This window comes from Urocampus carinirostris, chromosome 20, assembly GCF_059441175.1.
Source record: "Urocampus carinirostris isolate Australia breed hairy pipefish chromosome 20, RoL_Ucar_1.0, whole genome shotgun sequence".
NCBI classification, from domain to species: Eukaryota; Metazoa; Chordata; class Actinopteri; order Syngnathiformes; family Syngnathidae; genus Urocampus; species Urocampus carinirostris.
In genome coordinates, this window is record NC_142368.1 from 28,137,060 (window position 1) to 28,157,347 (window position 20,288).

The window sequence follows — 20,288 nt, forward strand, 5'->3', positions numbered from 1 at the left end:
TCTATATACAGTGAAGAAAATAAGCATTTGATCACCCTGCTATTTTGCAATTTCTCCATTTTAGAAATAATGGAGGGGTCTGAAATGTTCATCGTAGGTGCATGTCCCCTGTGAAAAGGCTAAACTAAAAAGAAAAATCCAGAAATCACAATGCATGATTTTTTTAACAATTTATCTGTGTGATATAGCTGCAAATAAGTATTTGAACACCTGAGAAAATGAATGTTAATATTTGGTACAGAGGTCGAACGTTTCCTGTAGTTTTTCACTAGGTTTGCACACACTGCAGGAGGGATCTTGGCCCACTCCTCCACACAGATCTTCTCTAGATCAGTCAGGTTTCTGGGCTGTCGCTGTGAAACACGGAGTTTGAGCTCCCTCCAAAGATTTCGATTGGGTTCAGGTCTGGAGACTGGCTGGGCCATGCTAGAACCTTGATATGCTTCTTACAGAGCCACTCCTTAGTTTTCCCGGCTGTGTGCTTCAGGTCGTTGTCGTGTTGGAAGACCCAGCCACAACCTATCTTCAATGCTCTGACTGAGGGAAGGAGGTTGTTCCTCAAAATGTCACAATACATGGGCCGAGTCATCCTTTCTTTAATGCAAAGCACTCGTCGTGTTCCACGTGCAGAAAAACACCCCCAAAGCATGATGCTACCACCCCCATAGGGATGGTGTTCTTCGGATTCTACTCTTCATTCTTCTTAATCCAAACATGCTTAGTGGAGCTATGACCCAAAAAATTATATTTTGGTCTCATCTGACCACAAAACTTTCTCCCATGACTCATCTGTATCATCCAAATAGTCATATGCAAACTGAAAAGGGCACACCTGTCAACCAAATTATTAATTCATTTTCTTGATTAAATTAATGTTGGTAATATACTGATTAAAGGGATAACCACAATTCTGTCTTTTTTCATATTGTCCTTTTATACTCCCTTTTTTTCTTAACTTCTTCATATAACATAATAATTCGTAATATAATGCATCAAAGCAAATGAGCCGTTTGAGAGCCAGCTCTTTTTAATGAGTTGAGCCAAAAAAGCTGATTCTCTAAAAAGAGACGGACTTGCTTTCACTACACAACTATGACATGAAATCCGAGGCGGCAGACGCATGCGCACAGTAGCATCAAACCGCTCGCTTTGTTTGCAACGAAAAAAAACGATACCGAGATAAAGGCCACAACGGCGAACTGGTTTGACTTGATTGATTTGCCGTTTCGTGATCGACTGTGTGTACCGGCTGGTACCCATAATTGACAAAATTGCGTTTTTCCGTAAAGATTTTCTTGTACATCGTACACGTCTTAAAATGCATAATAAACGTACTTTGTACGGCAAAAACATACAGGTTGACAGGTATGAGAGGGGCCTTGACATGTGCTGGTTTAATCAGGGGAACCTTTTATGCCATGCATGATTTCAAATCATGACGTCTTAGTGTATTACCTAAAGTAACCTTGGAAACGGTGGTCCCAGCTCTTTTAAGGTCATTGAACAAACTGTCGTGTAGTTCCGGGCTGATTCCTCACCTTTCTTAGAATCATTGGAGCCCCACGATGTTATATCTTGCATGGGGCTCCACTCCGATTGATATTGATCGTCATGTTTAGCTTCTTCCATTTTCTAATGATGGCTCTATCTGTGGACCTTTTTTTCATCTAACTGCTTGGTGATAGCTTCGTGGCCCTTTCCAGCCTTGTGGGGGTGTGCAATTTTGTCTCTGGTGTTTTTAGACAGCTCTTTGGACTTCAGCATCTTACAGGTTAAAGTCCTACTGATTGTATGGGGTGGACAGGTGTCTTTATGCAGCTAAGAACCTCAAACAGCTGCATCTAATTTATTTTTAGTAATTTAATGCGTGGTTTTTAGATTTAGACTCCCAAGAAACATGACAAGGGCAAATATTTCAAGGATTTTCCAACACTTCTCCCAAAATTCAAGCATTTTCCTGCCCTTGAAAAAAACATTAAAATTCAAGCATTTTCAAAAATGTCAAGCACCCGTACAAACCCTGCATTAGGTCCAGAAGTGGAAACAGACTAGTACCTGGGTGTTCTCCCTGATCCAAAGATGGGGAGCTTTTTTCGCAAGTAACTTAAGATCATTGATCGCCAGCCTCTTTACAGCTTTGCGTGGGTCATCCTTCAGGTATTGAAGAAGGAGCTGCAACTACAAAACAAAATAACACATTCAAATAACACCTTATAGTACAAGCTGGTATTATGTGCCCAAAAGGCACCAACCTGCTTGGGTATGTCAATCAGGGAGGAAGTGGCGAGCTGGGTGAAGGTATGCAAGGTCACAATGACCATAGGCGTGGAGGGATAAGAGGTGACCAGGTTTTGTAAAAGTTCTCGACTGCTTGATGCCAAACTGGCGTCATGGTGCATGTGCTGCAGCATGGGGATCAACTTTAGTTTCAGGTCGACGGGGGTCTCCAAACCTGAGGTGGTGATAATACATACGAGCATCAAGCAGGGTGCCAGTTCTACCTTTAAGTCGCCATACTGGTTTTAACCATTTCATTAATGTGAGTTAGTGACTTAAAGATTCTCTATAATCGAAAGATTTACCTTGAATCATCTCACTGACTTTATTACAAATCCCAGCAGCAAAAACTCTGAAAACAGTAAAATACATTGGAATGAGAATGTGTTTACCGCACTATAGGGTTTTATAGTGAGATTTTAAGATACATTTCAAAAAAAGCAACCAGGCAAAAATGATTTAAAATTAATGTTTTATTTACAAAATCTTTGCATAATCCTAAAAAGCCAGAGACACCCCATTACAGGCCCCCTGTCAATTATTACAAAACGTTATTTTAATGAGATTAGTCCAGGGGTCACCAGGGTTTTGCCTGCGGGGACCAGGTAGCCCCCTAAGATTACGTGCGTAACTCAAGGATGGTTTCTAAAAATAAAGCACCAGGCTCATTGCGATTTTCTAGGATTTTTTTTAATAACTGGCATGAGAAATCATTGACAGATTGGTGTCTTTAAATATAAGAATGATTTTTTTTAGTTTGAACAAATGTATTGACACTAATAACAGCAAACAAACACGACAATCTCAACATCAAACAAGCATATTCACAATTTTGTTATATCTGACAATATTACGTTTTAACATTTTTTCCTGACATTTTCAACATCAATTAAACAATTTCAGAGTTATTATCTTTTAACAGTAGTTAACCAACTTGTAAAGGGCAACACTATTGTGCAAGGGCATAGCTCTGCCATCCCACCCTCCCAAGCAGCATCCTCCAGTCCTCTGTGTGGGTCCTCTCCCTTCTTACTTCTACTTTCCACAACCAGGCCGTTGCTGCCGGGACCCCCACAGTGTAGCTCTGGTTCCCCCCTCCGGGTGGGCACAGACGATTCTTCTTTATGGCTGCGTCCTAGGCCCGCCGCTCGCAGATTATATGGTATCTGCAGCCATTTGGAGCACAGCCACGGGAGGGATCTGCCTGCACCTCCATACCAGCAGTTTTCTGGAGATCCAGATGGCGTCCTTGATGGCGGCGAGAGTGAGCCAGTCCCTGGCAAAGTCGTTCTGTGACCTCCTCGACCGACTCAACCCGTAAAGCACGTACTGTGCGTCAGGGACCTCCCCTGCTGGCAATTTTCCTAGTTGGTTGGCCATTGTCCACAGGTCCTCGGCAGCGCTGCACTCACAAAAAAGGTGCCTCACCGACTCCTGGGCGCCACAGCCAGGTCGAGGGCATGTCGAAGTTGCTGACATTCCTCAGTGGTGCATTACGGCTCTGACTGGGAGAACCTCATGAGCCACCATCCATGACAAGTCTCGTAGTCTGTTTGGGAGGGTAGGATGATTCACGTTGCTCCAAACCGTTGTAGGTTCGCCAAACGCAAGCCCCCGCATAGGACTTAACTGTTGCTCGCTCTTGCACAATAGCAATAAGGGCCCTGTGGTTTTGTAAAGTGTGACTTTCTTGTGTCCAGATTTAAAAAGTCCCTAATAAAGAGATGTGTTCCGAAATTACTTTTAAAATTAGCCTATAATTTATATATGTAAATCACTAAATGCGTATATACAGAGCATACATTAATTTAACTTACATTACAACCTGATGATAAGATATTACTATGTTCTTACTAGGTCCGTATTAACATGATTTTATTAACTACTGCTGCTAAATGTTATTGCACTTAATTTCTTTATTGTTACAATATACTATTCTTCATTCCATTATTATTATCATAACTTGGGACGATTTTTCTAAGCACTATGTTGTAATGATTATTTTTTTGAGCCTATTCCCCCTGATAGTCTTTCATCTTTAAATTCTCATGTAAAATCTCATTGCATACAATTTTTCACATTGTTTTTATCAATGACAATTCTTATTCCTATTCTACTTTTACAAATGCACATCAGACTGGTAGTCCTTTGCACAAATCTGTAACAAAGAAGACGTTCTCATCTTCAAAAAAGTTGGTGACCCTAAATTAGTCAATCCTCTATAATGACACCAAATGCTGTTAAGTGAAAATGCAGTAAAGTATTATTTTTTTTTAAGAAAAACGTTTTATAATTGATGCTTACTTTATTTTACCTGCAAAAACTTCAAGAGAAACCTCTTCAAATTGATTATGAATCAGATATCACACAGTATTTTTGTTTTGTGACCAAAAATGTATTGTGATGGTTAGATGAAAAGAAATAAATAAAAGGAAAAAGGTTGAGAACCAAAGGTTGAGGTATAGAATAGTTCGGTTCCATCTAGTCAAAAATGAACTTGTTTTATATTCGTAGATTCTAAATTTGCGTAACCAAATATAGTTATGAGTAACAGGAACAATAAACTTACCGCAGCAGCAAAAACTTACTTTGACTCTGCAGAAAAACTGGCTGCAGCAAATATAGCAGCTTCCACTTCTACGTTGTCATGGGAGTCCAGACTCTGGCGAATACTGTGGTGGGCGTTTTTCCTTTCTGGGATGATAGATGCCAAACTGCCAAGCATCCTAGAAATAAAACCCTACGTCAGTGCAGGTAAATTCCGGTGTTATATAGTGTGCACAATATAATTTAACTAATTGTATTCTGCAACATTTTCACATGTGATTACCTCAGTGTAATGGCTCGGGCAACGGGATCATTGCTATGGATGACTGAAAACACTCTTTTGACAAATTCGTCAACATTGAGGATTTTTTCCAAGTGTTTTTCACTCTGTTGCGTTACTTTTAATACACAAAGGCGAAGGAAGTTATTCCTAAAATCAGAGAAACAATCTTGCATTGTTAATCTTTCGTTTTGTTAACTTTAAAACGTTGGTGAATGATCAAGATATATTCCAAGTAGGAAAAAAACATACCCCAATCTGAATATATCTGCAAGTTTGAGAAAAGCAGAGTTGATGAGAATTGGGAAGGGATACTTGATGAAGAGTTTAGGAAAGAGGACTACAGCTTCGCATTGCTCTCCAGGCTTCCCCGATCGCAGCCCTGGATTAGAATCACATTGCAAGAAAGAAAAATCAAATTTCACATGTGAAAATCAAACAAACCGACGTTTTGACACACAATGAGATATGAGCTAATCTAAGAATGGGAACTGGGTGCTATGTTAAATCGTTAGCTTGCTAGTTGTCGGCACCTTTGTCAAGCTCCAAGAGAGCAGAATTCGCGTCAAGTTCTTGCTCTCCATAGCAAGCCTCCGATAGGAAAGAACGGGCTGTTGAAAGAGACATTTTGTGACCTTTTTTATCTTGATATTTCACATTTAAAGGGAGATAAAGGAGAAAATTTTATTTTGCGGACACGTTAAACCGGAAGTAGAGGCGACCACTCTTACCTGAACCATCAAAATAAAGCACACATGCCTCTATAGTTATTCATTTTTTTCCATTTAAGTAGATTACAATTTGAGCAAGCTATCTACCACAAAAAGTTCCACTTTTTCTTTAAAAGCAAATGAGAATAACTCATTCTAATTTACTTTTTTATTTGTGTTAGCATTTAGAAACACGTTTCACATTTTATGTCACCTATTCATTCATAAAACAGTTAATTTGTGATACTTTCTAATCAGCCTTTGCAATATTCTTAAAATAAATTAAACTACTTATTTTTAAAACTAAGTGCACAAAGGAAGTGGAAATGGGAGTTCTGCCTGAGCGGAAACGACTCTGTTAAACCAATAGCGACGCTTCATGCTGGTTTACCGCGAAGTTCAGACGTTGCCTCTTAACGATCGGTTCGCGGGAAAACCGGCCGGTGTTACACACGCTGCTATCACCAGAGGAGCTGCTAACCAACTATCCTGCCATAAAATCACCTTGATATTTATATTTTATTCTGATCGTTTCCCACTGAAGCATAGGAATGCTCTTACGTTCAATTATTTACAATCGTCTTGGTAGACAACGGCAGAATGGTAAGACTTCCAAGAGCATTCATCCATAGAACATTTTTTTTGCTTATCTGCTTGCGATGTGCAGCGGTTAAACCTGAAAATGTTTGGCCGAACTTTTTTTATTTTTTGTTTTGTTTATTCAAGACTAAGGAGTCACTGTTTCACTGATTATGTGCTTATTGTTGTCAAGTTTTGTAGCTGGCGATCAACCGACATTGCATTGTGCGACGATTAAAACTAGTTTGATAATAAATGTGACATCCTTCGTTTACAAGCGAGCCACAAACTGATATTTTCATTATATTGTTTTGTCTAAAGCAGGTAACTGAACTTTAACGAGTTGGTGAGTAGAATTTGCATTGGGTTTATTAAAGTGATGTATTCTATGTGTTTGTCTGTACAGCTTTTAATGCACAACGTTGGACCAAATACCCTCTGACCTCTCTTCTGGAAGGTTATCAATGTGTTCGCTACGATGAACACGTCTCCTTTGGCAACCTGGGCGATTCCGTGCCCCCATTTGGCCTATCCTTCTCTTCTGGTAGAAAACACGATAGTTATCGTCAGATGGTCAATTTTGTCTTGAACTTCACTCTATATATTACTAAATTATGTCCATGTTCTTGCAGAGCGGGCGTGTCAAGATGTCCTTGCTGTGACAAATGAAGAAGGCATTATTAGGATTCTCAACACAGAGAGGCGAGGAAATGAAATTCTGAAAGGTGCATTATGATACATTTTTTCCCAGTCTCTTTATAATATTTAAATAGAGAAAGCTAATTCTATTGATACTTGCAGAATGGCTGGCTCATGAGAATGCCATATTTGACATAGCATGGGTGCCTGGGGAGTCTCAATTGGTAAGATATACCCCAAAGTAATTAGGTAATGCATGTCACAAATAGAGAGAATACGTTAATGCAAACAAAACTTGTTCTCTTTTTTTTTCTCCTCAGGTGACTGCCTCAGGTGACCAGATGGCCAGATTGTGGGATGTTAAGTCCGGTGAGATGTTGGGTAGCTTTAAAGGCCACCTCTGCAGCCTCAAATCTGTTTCTTTTGCTCCAGAGGACAAAGGTACACTGTCCATTCTTTTTGTGTGTTTTGAGCTCAATTAGATGCAATAAGCATCATATTATCTTTCATGTATTCCTTACAGCTGTTTTCTGTACTGGCGCAAGAGATGGAAATATATTGGTGTGGGATACCCGATTTAGCAAAAAAGGTAGAATAAAATAGTTGCAGTATCAATTTGACATAGAATAACTTCTATTAATTTCTACTTTTCATAGATGGTTTTTACAGACCAGTTAAACAAATCCAGGGTGCTCATAACAAAGCCGAGACAACGCCGCTATCAAAGACAAAGAAGAGACGAATGAGCCTCCGTGGCATGGCTCCAAGTGTGGTAAGTTACCTCAAGCTTATTCAGCCTCACACTACAGGTGTTCTGACCTCCCCAATTTCAATTGTTTATTTATTTATTTTATTTTATTTTTTTCGTTGCAGGACACCCAGCAGAGTGTCACAGTGGTTTTATTTCAAGATCAGCACACTCTCATCTCCTCGGGAGCAGTTGATGGGTAAGACGCTTATTTCCTAACTTTTCTTAATAGATTTTACATTATTTATTAGTTTTATAAATCTATACAGGGTTGTTAAGATGTGGGACCTGAGAAAAAACTACACCACTCATCATCACGAACCTACTGCCCTTCAAACGTACCCATATCCTGGTTCCTCTGTGCGTGTTCGTCTGGGTTAGTTTTGCACACTGGGCCGTTGCTCACATTAAACTGTCACATGTGAGGGCAAGTAACACTTTCTGCTTGTATCCAGGTTATTCTGGGCTTGTGCTGGACTCCACAAGGTCTAATGTGATGTGCAATTGTACTGATGATAACATTTACATGTTCAATCTCAGTGGGATAAAAACTACACCAGGTAAAATTACAACTACATTGGTTGGGAGTTGGTTCTCAAATGTGCTCTTGTGGGTGCTGACGAAACTTCAAAAAAGTACTTGACACTTAATATACCAAAAGTTTAATCTACACAGCCCACGCCAAAAACATGTTCATTTTAAAACTTACTTTTCCCTGTTTTACTAAATTAAGACTCGTTTTTGTAGTATAAATAAATAAAATTAATGTGAAAATTTCTGATTATGGCTGATATGAGTATCAAGTTTTAAAAAATATTTCAAGTTTGTATTTTTAAAAAATAAAAAATGTACAAATAAGTGTACAGTGTATATAAGATAATTTGAATTATCCACCATAACAGATAATCCTGGTCATTTTCATCATTATTTTTCCCATTTTCTTGAGAAAAAAAAGGTTAAAAACACCAAAAAATGAATTGCAAATGAGGCAAGATTTTTATACAATACAATTTTTTATAATGATCCTCACACCTAGGGTAGGAATTTATTTCACGTGGTGTTTATGAGAGAATAAAAGTTGAGGAACACTGGTCAGGAACTTCTTTCATTCTTTATTTTTGTTTATCTTTGTCACGAGATGGTGCTTTGAATTTATAAGAGCTTAGTAGGCAAAGATTAAGGGTTTATTTCTCCCTAGTGGATACGCTATGCTCCAAGTTAAACCGGCAGATATTTTGCTAGATTACATATGTATAACAGATTAATATTATTAATCCTCTGATATAGGGTAGTTTGTTTCCTTAATAATGATTTAATTAAATTGTCTTCATTGTCATCGATATTAACGTTGTGATACATTGTATGAAACGAATTAGACATGGCACTCCATGGTATACATGTCATAAAGACTTTAAAGAGAAAAACGATAAAAGACTAGGCAAAATATTTACAACGTAGTGCTTAGAGACTGGCCTAAATTATAATTGTGCAATGAGGAAAAAAATAAGCATAACGTAACAGTAGTGCATTGAAAATAAGTGTTTTCAGTTCAATTATGCAGGACATTCTACGTTTTGTAACATTTATGTGTCAATAGAAGTGAGGTCTGATAACAATTTTCTCAGGCTGGTGCCTCCATGAATACTTTGCTCTTGAGTAGTGACCAATCAAAATAGAGATACCATTAGTTTTTGTGAGTGTGACGCTAAAAACAATTGGTTTGAACCCCCAGGCTTTGTATTTTCGTAAAAATGTCCAAATGTGCGACTTGGGTATTTGACCTGATTTTTTTCCCCGCAGTCTTATCACGAGTCATGATTTCGACAGAGCCCGTGTGCAAGACCGACTTATGATGACATTTTTTACAACACATGCACCGTTTTGAAATGACTCATACTTTAATCAGGGATGTGATTTTTCCGACTATAGTCGGAATTCCGACTTTTTCACTTTTTCGCTTGCGTAGTAGCAAACAAATTAAAAATCCGACTGTCTCACTCTTACCTTTATTGCTCTGGCGCATCCTGGCGGCCGTTAGAAAATAAATTGGCCGCATCGTTGCACAAGCTGCAGGGTCTGAACTGCATTTGAACTGACCTTGCAGTATTTACAAAAATGATCAGGTATGTGGGCAAATTATTTTGTTATTTAAATCTTCTAAAGATTGTTACTTAAATGATTAATTTAAGCACGGTTTTGGACAAGTAAACTGCTTAAAACCCAGGAGCCCCCCCCCCTGCGCCCCCCATACCGGGCTCCGTCCTGGACACCCCGGGGGGCCTGTGGCCCCCAAACCCCCGGCTAGGTTTCAGACTTTTTCTCCTCACGTCAATCACATCCCTGTTTAATGCTCAGTGCAGATTTCTCAACTAGTTCTGAACCACAGTCATGTTTCTGTTTTCACATTCCAGCATTTTGTGTCCCACAGAGGCAGTTTTCAGTGGGCATCAAAACTCCTCTTTTTACATAAAGTCCACAATTAGTCCAGATGATCAGTTCTTGGCCAGTGGTTCCAGTGATAACCACACATACATCTGGAAGGTACATATTTACCAAGAAATGTAAAATAATCTCATTTATTTGCTGTTACCGTATTTTCCGCAATATAAGGCGCACTGGGTTATAAGCGCACCCCGAAAAAATAGTTTTTGGTCCTATATTTGACATACATGAGACGCACCGGATTATAAGGCGCAACAATGGGAACGTCGACAAAACAGTCAGATAGTTCAATCAAACTTATTACCCTCTTAACATTCCGAAAGCTTGCAAAGAAGCAAATACGTGTCGAGAACACGTGCGGATGCGGTGTCCGTACGATGTCACACAAATGCATCGTTCAAAATATCATTCGGACGGTTAAAGTCTTGGGATTCAAGAAATGCCAACCATTCCTTAGTTTCTATTTTCTTTTTCGCTCACAACTTTACTGTGCATATGGCAATAAACACTTGGAATTGAGTTTAATTTAAAAATAGACACTCCATTCCATCCATTATCTGCACCGCTTATCACAGAAACATCGAGTTTAGTCTGAAACAAGATACAGGGAAAATGTGCAGCTATCAAAATACTGTAATCCCTTGTATATCGGACAAGAACGATTTTTGAGCGTACGTTTGAAAATTACAAAAAAATTAATCAAAACAAGAAATGCCAGGGTCAGAGAAAAGTGAGCACTGCCGGCCATCCCTTGCAGCAATATGGTATGGATTGGAGCCGCACAAGTGTACTTCACTTTTCTCTGACCCTGGCATTTCTTGTTTTGATTAATTTTTTTGTAATTTTCAAACGTACGCTCAAAAATCGTTTTTGTCCGATATACAAAGGATTACAGTATTTTGATAGTTATTTATTTTCTGTAATCTATATTTTTATTTAAGTCATACATTCCTGATTCATTTCCACCGCTAACAGTTTCACCAGATGCTAACGTTAGCATAGCACTATATCTCCTGCCCGCTGCTAAACATCAGCTTGCACTACCCCAACGGAGCTTTATCGTCGACGGCGACTTTAATCGGGCATGTTTATTGACTGTACTCCCAAATCCTTTCAACTGTGGACTCCCAAATCTACTAACTGAGCAATTCGGAAAAACGCTGGACTGTGTAATGTAAGATCAAACATTCGGGAACTCTGTTTGACCCTCACAACAAAGTCAGTTAGTACTTTGTTCCTTTGTTTCTTTGTTTCCTTATCCTCACTGTAAATGTGGGACTGGAGTCGTCCAATTTCGTTGTCACAGCATGTCCCATGTTGTAACAATGACAATAAAGGCATATTCTATTTTATTCTATTCTATATCCGTGAGTGTATTAAATCCAGGAGAATAAAATATTTACAAATACAGAATAGTAAAAAATGCTTTCTCTATGCCGTCAACCCCACGTGCTATTTACATTCATCTTTTTCGGCCAATTGCAGGCTTTGTTTTGCCGCTTAAGCCTATGCCAGCCTGTAAATGATAAAGAGGATCCGCCCCTTTACCTCCGAATAACTTTAGCCAATAGTGATCGATTCAAATGATGATTGACACATTGGTTAGCCAATGAAACGCCGGTAAATAAATCCCAGCATACACCGCGCACTACTTGGCGTTCGGGGGAAAATCTAGTCGGCGGCTGCAAGTTAGTTGCAAGACTTTGCGACTTAATATTGATCCATAAATAAGGCGCACTGTATTATAAGGCGCATGGTCAGCTTTTGAAAAAAATAAAGGCTTTTAGGTGCGCCTTATAGTGCGGAAAATACGGTAATTTAAATGTTAAGAACCATACATATTTTTCTATTCCAGATTTCGGATCCAACATATCCTCCCATGACACTCCAAGGCCACAGTCAGGAAGTGACATGTGTTGCCTGGTGCCCGACAGACTTCACTAAGGTAATCTAGCCAACTAAAACTATTGTACATTAGATTAATTTTAAAAAGTGTCTTTCCGCAGATCGCCTCCTGCTCAGATGACCACACTATTCGCATTTGGCGCCTTCATCGTGAAATGGACGACGCACAGTCATCAATGGGGGAGACCAATGTAGTTGGCTGGGCATGTCGAAGAGGTCCACATAGTAAGGAAAATCTTTGCAAGAAGTTGCTTGACTTCAAAATGCAAAATAATCCAGCTAGGATATGTAGTACAATATGTGAAATACTTTAATACTCTTCCCTAGTAACATGTTCTTGTTCCACTGAAAGATATACAATTTTTTTCAAGTTAGTTTTCTTATTTTAAATGTATGTATGACATATTTAGTATAATATAAAAATAATGTTTTAACAAAAACTTTTGTTATAATACTATTTTGTAAAACGAGCAGTTATTCACTAACTGCTCCATATTAGTGTTTTTTTCCCTATTTTACCAGAAAATAATGTATTCTAAAACATTCGCTTCAATATATTTTGAAGCTTTCACATTGGCCATTTGTCTGGGTTTTTCATTTTGTTCTAGAACCAATGTCCTCAGTTTTTATAATTAAAAAAAATTGAATTATTTTTCTCGCCCAGTATTATTTTTTTTGTTTTACCGGGAAAACATATTCAAAATAAATGAGCACAAAAATCCAAGTGATAATTTTTATCGTTTTAGCAGATTCGATTCCCGGCTCCTCCGTGTTATATGTCGAAGTGTCCTTGGGCAAGACACTGAATCCCTAATGCCCCCAATAAGGCGCCTTGCATGGCTTCATGTCCGCTATTGGTTTGTGTGTGTGAATGGGTAAGTGTGAAGCACATTGTAAAGCACTTTGGGAGGTCTTAATTGACTTGAAAAGCGCTATATAAATGCAGACCATTTACCATTTTACCTAAAAACAATGTTTAAATACAGTAAAATGAAAAACTAATTACTAAAAGTGGGTAAAAAAAATCCCGTTGCAATATTGTAGTTATTTATATATTGTTAGAAATATTATTTTTCTCCTTGTAATAGAAAAAAATACCATATTTAAAATATAGATGAATAAGAAATGAATATTTCAAATGAGAAAACTAACCACTTGCTATTTTTATTTTTTTTAAATTATTACACTTCGTGATTTAGGGCTATACAAATAAAAATGACTTGACTTGACTACACTTATTGAAATATTAAGAAAAAAAAGAAAAGTACAGCATAATAAAACAAGTAGTTGGGCAGAAAATTGTGGTATAACTATCAATTTTGCTAAAAATAAATACTTAAAATGAGCAAAAATAAAAGCTTTTAGAACAAGAATAGAAACATGCCTAAATGTCATTGCATTTCCTCATTTTGCACTCATAGTTTTGCCTGTAATGATTTATTTTCCTTTTTTTTAATTTATTAAAACACATCCTGATGTTGATGCCAAATCTCCCACTGATTTTGTGTATTTAGAAATATCAAGTCCTGCAGTGGCAACCCCTGCTAAGCACCAGAGGGTCGAAAGCATTAGCGATCTGGCGTCCCCACGTTTAGCCTCCTGTGCTCCGAGTGGGGCCACTTTGCCTCTATCGTCCAGCACCACGTCGCCTCTCCATGCCCAGCAATCCAAGAGCGTTGCTCGCCAGGGAACACCACACTCCATCGAATCCTGGCTATCTCCAAGACGAGGCTTAGCAAGCCAGAAAAGCCCTCAGCTTTGTAAAGTCCCGAGTCCGTGTCCTCTGAGCCCGGCAGACTGTCTTTCTCCTCCGCCACGAGTCAAGCGCAGGCTGGAAACTGCAAATGGCTTGTCTGATGAGTACGAGGGCGCGATGGATTGTGAATGCATCTCAGAACTCTCCCCCGTCACCACAAAGAGCAAAGCGGAGTTGGACGTCCCCTCAGCTAAGGAAGTCCGACTCTCATTGAGACCTACCGGCAAGGAGAACTGCCCCCCTGGTGTGACGAACTGGCTGATGGCGATGAGTCGAGAGATAAGAAAAAGCCAGAGTAGACCTCGAAGCCCCAATGCTGCGAAAAAACAAGCAAGCAATATGCCTTCTTCTCAGGTAAGCAGGGTTAGTACGTGTGCTTGAAATCCTTAAAAAAATGCTTGAAATTTAATGTTTTGTTTTCAAGGTCAGGAAACTGCTTGAGTTTTGAGTGAAGGTCTTGAAAATGCTTGAAACTGTTGCCATTGCCACATTTTTTGGCAGTCTGCTTCTGTAAACAACAAAATTAAATATATATATTTTTTAATTGTGTCATAACTATGACACACCTCCTCTGATGGCTTGTCATAATGGTATTGTCATATGAAGCGTCACCTGAATCCTGCTATATGTCATTTCTATTAAAAGTTGTGATTTATTTTTTTAATAAATGCGAACCAAATGTTTCCTTTTGTTGCTAGAGCGCAGTAAAATATATACTCTCAGCTTTAGAAGGCCCAGCCGAGTAGTTTTATCTGATGTAGTCTGTTATTGCCCAGACTAATTTTGTATTCCTTTTTTATTTGTAACGAACCAGTATGATAATTTACGTGGAAAAAATTTATATATTTTTTCATAGCTACCACTTGAGTTTGTATGGCGTAGTAAGTTGGTTTAGGTGTAAAACTGCATTCCTTAGACTGATTAAATATATTGGTTCACACATTCAATCCCAAACATAATAATAAATCTAAGGTAGGCTGAATGATAAAACAAAATTCTTAAAAACTATAGCGAGCTAAAAAAAATTAAGTTCACATTGTTTTACTAATCTGGCCGCCTGAGAACTGAATGTCTGGATCCAGGCCCAGAGCCATAATGGGGTAATCTAACTCATTATTTTTCCCACCATTACAACGATGTTATCGTTACTGACGATCAAAAGCAGTGCATTACTTTGCCCCTTGTGCTTAAGGAAGATAAGTAGGACATCTTCGGTCAGCCTTTTAACATATCTATTCACCAATAACATGTGAACGAGAACACGGCTCTCATTCAAGTTAACATGGCAGCAATCTACATTAACTTAAAACAATGTGGTGCGTTTGTGATGACATCACACAATGTAGAACTTCATACTTCTCGATTAAATTGACAAATCTTAACGCCTCATTTGGGGAAACCAGTGTAGGATTTTTACTCTGTGGTTCCTGCGTCTTTAAACACCAATTTTTCCAAAACTGCTGCTCCCTCCTAACTGAGAGAATATTTTTTAGCTGTCATAGATAAAGAGGGGGAGGACTAGAATAGTGACTGAGTGAGAGAGTGCCATTGAAAAGGGATTGGATAGTCACTCTATATTGTTTTACTGTTGAATTTTGTTGTGAACTAAAAAGTTGAAGTCCAGTTGCCTTTTTCTACTTGACCTGTTGTCTCAGGTTGTAGGAATCTAATTTATTTATTTTACACCGCAGTGTCAACCGCACTGTTTAACTGGTTACTTTTTTTGGTGTAAAATATTTTATTTATATTAATTTATTCTATAGAATGAAAATCACTTTTTGTTTTACAATTGAATTTTGTTGTGAACAAAATACTTGAAGTATACTTGGCTATGTCTACTTGATCAGTTGTCTCAGGTTGTGAGAGTTAAATAATACATATAATACATACAAGGTCCATTACTACCTGTCTGTTGTTCTCTATTAAACTGACTCAGATACTGCTCGGAAAATTTCAAATTCTTTGACAACTCATTTTTAACGAAACTGGTAATTAGTTACTTTTACTCTAGAGTAATTCAGTAACTAACGCAGTTACTTTTTTGGGAGATGTAAGGTCGAACTATAAATAATTACTTTTTTAAAGTAATGTGCCCAACACATACAACCTATTATTGTTGAAAACCTTTAGTTGACTTCCAGTGCATTGGGTAGCTTAATAGTTTATTCTCAGTGGCCAAAATGTGGCCAAGTATCTGTGAAGGCAGCCACTTGAAAAATATCAATTTTGTTACGATCCAAAATATACATATTTTATAGTCTTATCTATAGAATAAATAATGAAGTTTAGACTGGGTTTCCACAATTCTTGAGGGTTATTAAAAGAACAGAACAAACTCAATTTTAAGTGGATAAAATTAAACATTTACTATTAGATTTGTGAGAAAATGTGTTTCTCGCCACATTAAATTTGAACTTTGTGTTCTAGACTGAATTGATGTCAGGCCCTGATTAATGTTTAGCATCCATGCATTCCTCTCCTGAATGTATTTACTGTCAATAAGCATAGTTTTAAAATGTAGAGGAGAATTTGTAACCTGAACCTCAGAACTGTGAAGCACGTTCACCTTTTCAGCAATTTCTCTTGTCTGTGATTAATTCTGTTTTTTTCTGTACATTTTTAGATTAAATAAGTAAGACAAATACAATTTTGGACAGATTTTCTATGGTAATAAGTATCCAGGGATAGAACAGTAAATACAGACCAATCGTGTTCATTTCAACATACTCCTCGTGACTCGGTCAACCAAAGTTAATTACAGCACAGGCGGTGACTAAGTTGGTTTAGTTTTGAGTTTTTCACAAAGTAGTTGAACTTCAAAAGATAAAAACAAGAACAATTTATTTTGATCGTTTCCTGCTGTTAACACTGGCCATCTCAATTCAGGCATTTTGAAAATGTTGCCAGTCAAGAAAATCATGCTGAGCTCTTTGCAGCTTTTTCGACAGTCACTTTTGGGGAAAAAGAAAACGTGCATATTACCAACCATTTCTCCAATGTACTGTTTTTCAGACTTTGAGCTCACCACCAAACGTGAAAAAAATATCGTCCTATTTCATGAGAACCACCAAGTGACCTGTGAAGATCCCTGGACTTTCTTTGTATTCCTTCTAATACTCTTATTAGTTGTTGTAACAGAAGGTCATCTAATGCACCATTAATCCCCGTTTTTATCTTCGACCTTTCCAAATTCATTTGCGCAAAGGTTGTTCTAGTGTCTCTTCCTTTGTGATGCCGTACAGTTAACATAAGTTTGTTGTGGATTTTTTTTTTCTTTGTAATTTTACCCCATGATGAAATATTTATGTTCTGCATTTGATATAACTTGTTCAATTTTATCTGGGTCTTTGTACAATTTTGGGGGGCTTCTGTGAATTTGAAAATAAACAATAGGTATAAGAGTTAAATTGAACTTTAAAGCACATCAGCTGTCGTTCAGATTTTGTGTGCGTTTATTTTTTTCGCTCTTTGTTGCTCTGGTTGTTGATATGTTCAAAATAGCAAGTGGTTTTGAATTGTTTGTGATGCAATTATACGCAAAGATTTTGTATTAAAGTGAACATCTTTTTTTAACCGTACAATGTGTTCTTGGATTTAGGTTTTCTAGAATATAGCTTTAAATGAAAACATTTTTTAATTTACTTGATAATTTGAAATTTTTACATCAAAGTTATTTTGTTTATTTAAAATCTGAACGCTTGCAGTCCGGTCTCTATTTGTTTTTATGTGTCACATGTTAAATGTCAGCTCGGTATCCTTACTCTATTGGTTAAAAAGTTTCCTGATTTGTGCAATCTCTTCTGTGATTCGTTGCTGAGCCGGTCCATCAGGCAAGGCAGTCTACAAGACTGAACCGTGAGTCGAAACACGACGACACATCGGGGCTGTTGATGCTTTATGGCGTCTGAAACTATTGACACATTGGAGAAAATATTTGCAATAATTCTTTAAAAATAACATGCATTGTTTCGTCGAGGGACGTAACGAAGACTGCTAGACAGGATTTGGCACGCGGTTAACTTAAGTAAGACAGGGAATTTCAATTTAATCGACTGCGAGTGAAAGTACTCGGTGGCTGTAAAAACAAAGGAAAGGCGAGTCGTGAACACGTTTTTTGTTATTTTTTTTATACGAAGAGACACATGGATTTTCATGTTGCTGCTACTTTTTTCGCTTTGGAATTCGTTGGAATTGCTAACATGCTAACAAGCTACTCATGCTAGGTGCATGTTAGCTAGCAACGCACAATAAATACAGTAGTTAGCAGCGAACGTTCACCCCTCTTGACAACTTGAACGCAACTGGCTTTGTGGTGAACAGGTGATTATTTTATAAATATAGACACCCTGCAGTCTTTTATTTATTCTTTGACTTGTTGGTCGCAACAAGAGGCTATGTCGACCTGGGCTGCTTTGCAATTCTCATCAAACTGCACAGCCGTCCATACGATGCGACGTCCTCAAACTAGTGTAACACGCTGAGTAACCTCGCAGATTTCCGACAAGGAGGCAGGTGTCAAGTCTCAAAGGTTTCTCCGCATATTTTGCTCTCAAAGGGGGAGTGAACACACATCGAAGATTTTGTTTTATCTGAAGAAGAGCTTCACGGCGGATCGCCCTCGGGCTCCAGCGTCAAAATGTCGGCCATCTCTGCAGCCGAAAAAGTGGACGGATTCACGAGAAAGTCTGTGAGGAAGGCCCAGAAACAGAGAAAGTCCCCCAGCTCTTCTCAGTACAGGACTCAGATCGCTCCTGTAGAGCTTTTGAACCTGCCACAACTCAAAGGTAAGATGATGAGGTCTTATGAGGTATTCATAGAGCTACCACTGTAAACAGGTTATACACATATCTCAGAATCGCTCCTTGATCGCCCACAAAGCGTTTGAGACTGAACAACTTTTGTGAGATTGCGAGCATGCTTGTCAAGCCTTCGAAAAGTGCTACGCATGAGGTATGTCGTGTTCCTTCAATGAACACATTACAACTAAATGCCAATAATATATGGTACTTGATGTCATGAAGTGGAAAGCCATTGGATTTTAGTGCTAGTCGCCATTTCATTGACATACAGTAATTTCACGACCATATCGTGCACGGTGTCAAAAGGCGCAGTCTCTTTAGCTAGTTCTATTTCTGTATTTAACACATACACAGCGTTGTCCACGCATGAAAGGGCGTGGGTGCCCTCTGCTGCGACCGCCTTTCAACAACACTGCCAAGCATACAAGTGTGCGTATAATAAATTCAGAAATACGTAAAAGCAGCGAGAACAGAACTGTGTTTGGTTGTGGTTTAAGTATTGATTACCAAGTAAAACGCACGGATAAAAACTTATCCGAGTTGTTTCAGCTTCCTCCTTGTTGTGAATCATCTGTTCAATTCTCTTGCGGCTGCTTCTTTACTGTTTCCTTTAGCGAAGCATAGAAATCAACACACCAGGGCAGACGAAAAAACGGAAAGCATTGAATGTAGGGAAAGTGAGGTTTTGAATTTAATCGATAATTGTTTGGGACAACTCTGTCCATCTTCTGGTAGCACAGTAACTTTCAAACTGCTAGATACGCTACGGCATTAATATCCATGAGTACTTTCGCAAACAATGCATTGCGTATGACGTCACATGTCCTCTTCTGCGCAAGCGAGACATCGTGGATTTTACACAGGAGATGTAGAGAAGTCGCATTTAGTTAGAAATGTGAACAATCTCACGAAAACATCGGATTTCACCCATAAATTGAAATTGAGCAATAAGCGCTGTAGTGTAACAGCAGCCTCATGGTGTCCTCGTCTAAGTCCGCAGCTTTACATCACACACAGGGTGGACTGCACAATAGTGTTGCCGCACAATTTGAAGAAAATCATAGCTTTTTTGTGCACCTTATTGTTGTGAAAATGCAGTAATCAAACTAGAGTGCGATGTTCTTTTTAAAGCTGCTCTAAGTGAAAAATTAAATTCCAAACAGGGGTCACCAACCTTTTTAAAGCTGAGAGCTACTATTACGTTGCAGAGGGATACTAGTTTGATATGCATATCTAAAACACCAACTTACCATGTTATAGCCAGGTTATAATTAATCATTGTAGGGTTAAAAACGACAGATACCAGTTTATGAAGATGCTGTATCTGAGTCATATCAGGAAGATTTTCTTGCTGCTTGTATGCATGGAAACCAGTTCTTTATCATGTGGTGGAGCAAATTCCTACACTAAAAAAAACGCCTGGAGAGGGGATGGGCCCCGCCAGGCTGTACTTGCCAAGACATACCATGGGAAGTGGAACCCCAACGACCTTGGTGGTCAAGGAATCCATGAACTGTGAGGGTAAAAAAAAGAGCTCAGCCAACCTCTTGTGTAAGGACACTGGGTGATTTACATAGATAACTTATGTACTCATTTTGAAAATATT

The 20,288-nt window shown here is 38.4% G+C and overlaps 3 protein-coding genes across 3 annotated transcripts in view; 2 read left to right on the plus strand and 1 right to left on the minus strand.

The window, feature by feature from the left end:
* The window catches only part of ints7 (integrator complex subunit 7), a 30,500-nt gene extending 24,677 nt beyond the window's left edge, over positions 1-5,823 (minus strand). Inside the window, exons 1-7 of the mRNA XM_088325444.1 lie at positions 5,638-5,823; positions 5,357-5,486; positions 5,108-5,254; positions 4,866-5,003; positions 2,583-2,629; positions 2,253-2,452; positions 2,056-2,178 (exon numbers count right to left, since the gene is read on the minus strand). Coding sequence (XP_088181570.1) covers positions 2,056-2,178; positions 2,253-2,452; positions 2,583-2,629; positions 4,866-5,003; positions 5,108-5,254; positions 5,357-5,486; positions 5,638-5,731 — 879 coding nt within the window. The 5' untranslated portion in view covers positions 5,732-5,823. The remainder of the gene's footprint in view (positions 1-2,055; positions 2,179-2,252; positions 2,453-2,582; positions 2,630-4,865; positions 5,004-5,107; positions 5,255-5,356; positions 5,487-5,637) is intronic.
* A 366-nt stretch (positions 5,824-6,189) lies between these two features.
* Positions 6,190-17,464, plus strand: dtl (denticleless E3 ubiquitin protein ligase adapter). The gene is made up of 15 exons (XM_088324875.1): positions 6,190-6,417; positions 6,800-6,937; positions 7,026-7,118; positions 7,195-7,256; positions 7,353-7,473; positions 7,556-7,621; positions 7,689-7,804; positions 7,906-7,979; positions 8,050-8,156; positions 8,236-8,340; positions 10,209-10,321; positions 12,078-12,167; positions 12,229-12,352; positions 13,642-14,237; positions 16,896-17,464. The coding sequence occupies exons 1-15, from the start codon at positions 6,366-6,368 to the stop codon at positions 16,956-16,958; spliced, it is 1,920 nt and encodes a 639-aa protein (XP_088181001.1). The 5' UTR covers positions 6,190-6,365; the 3' UTR covers positions 16,959-17,464.
* Positions 17,465-17,747: 283 nt separating this feature from the next.
* The window catches only part of ppp2r5a (protein phosphatase 2, regulatory subunit B', alpha isoform), a 29,778-nt gene continuing 27,237 nt past the window's right edge, over positions 17,748-20,288 (plus strand). The window contains exon 1 of the mRNA XM_088325631.1: positions 17,748-18,667. Within this exon, the coding sequence (XP_088181757.1) occupies positions 18,520-18,667 (148 nt within the window). The 5' untranslated portion in view covers positions 17,748-18,519. The remainder of the gene's footprint in view (positions 18,668-20,288) is intronic.

Bases quoted from the DNA above. Each gene is read 5' to 3' on its own strand.
- dtl (XM_088324875.1), top strand. From the start codon at position 6,366: ATGCTCTTACGTTCAATTATTTACAATCGTCTTGGTAGACAACGGCAG. The intron at 8,341-10,208 runs GTAAAATTACAA...TGTGTCCCACAG, and splicing joins TGGGATAAAAACTACACCAG to AGGCAGTTTTCAGTGGGCAT. The intron at 10,322-12,077 runs GTACATATTTAC...TTTCTATTCCAG, and splicing joins ACCACACATACATCTGGAAG to ATTTCGGATCCAACATATCC.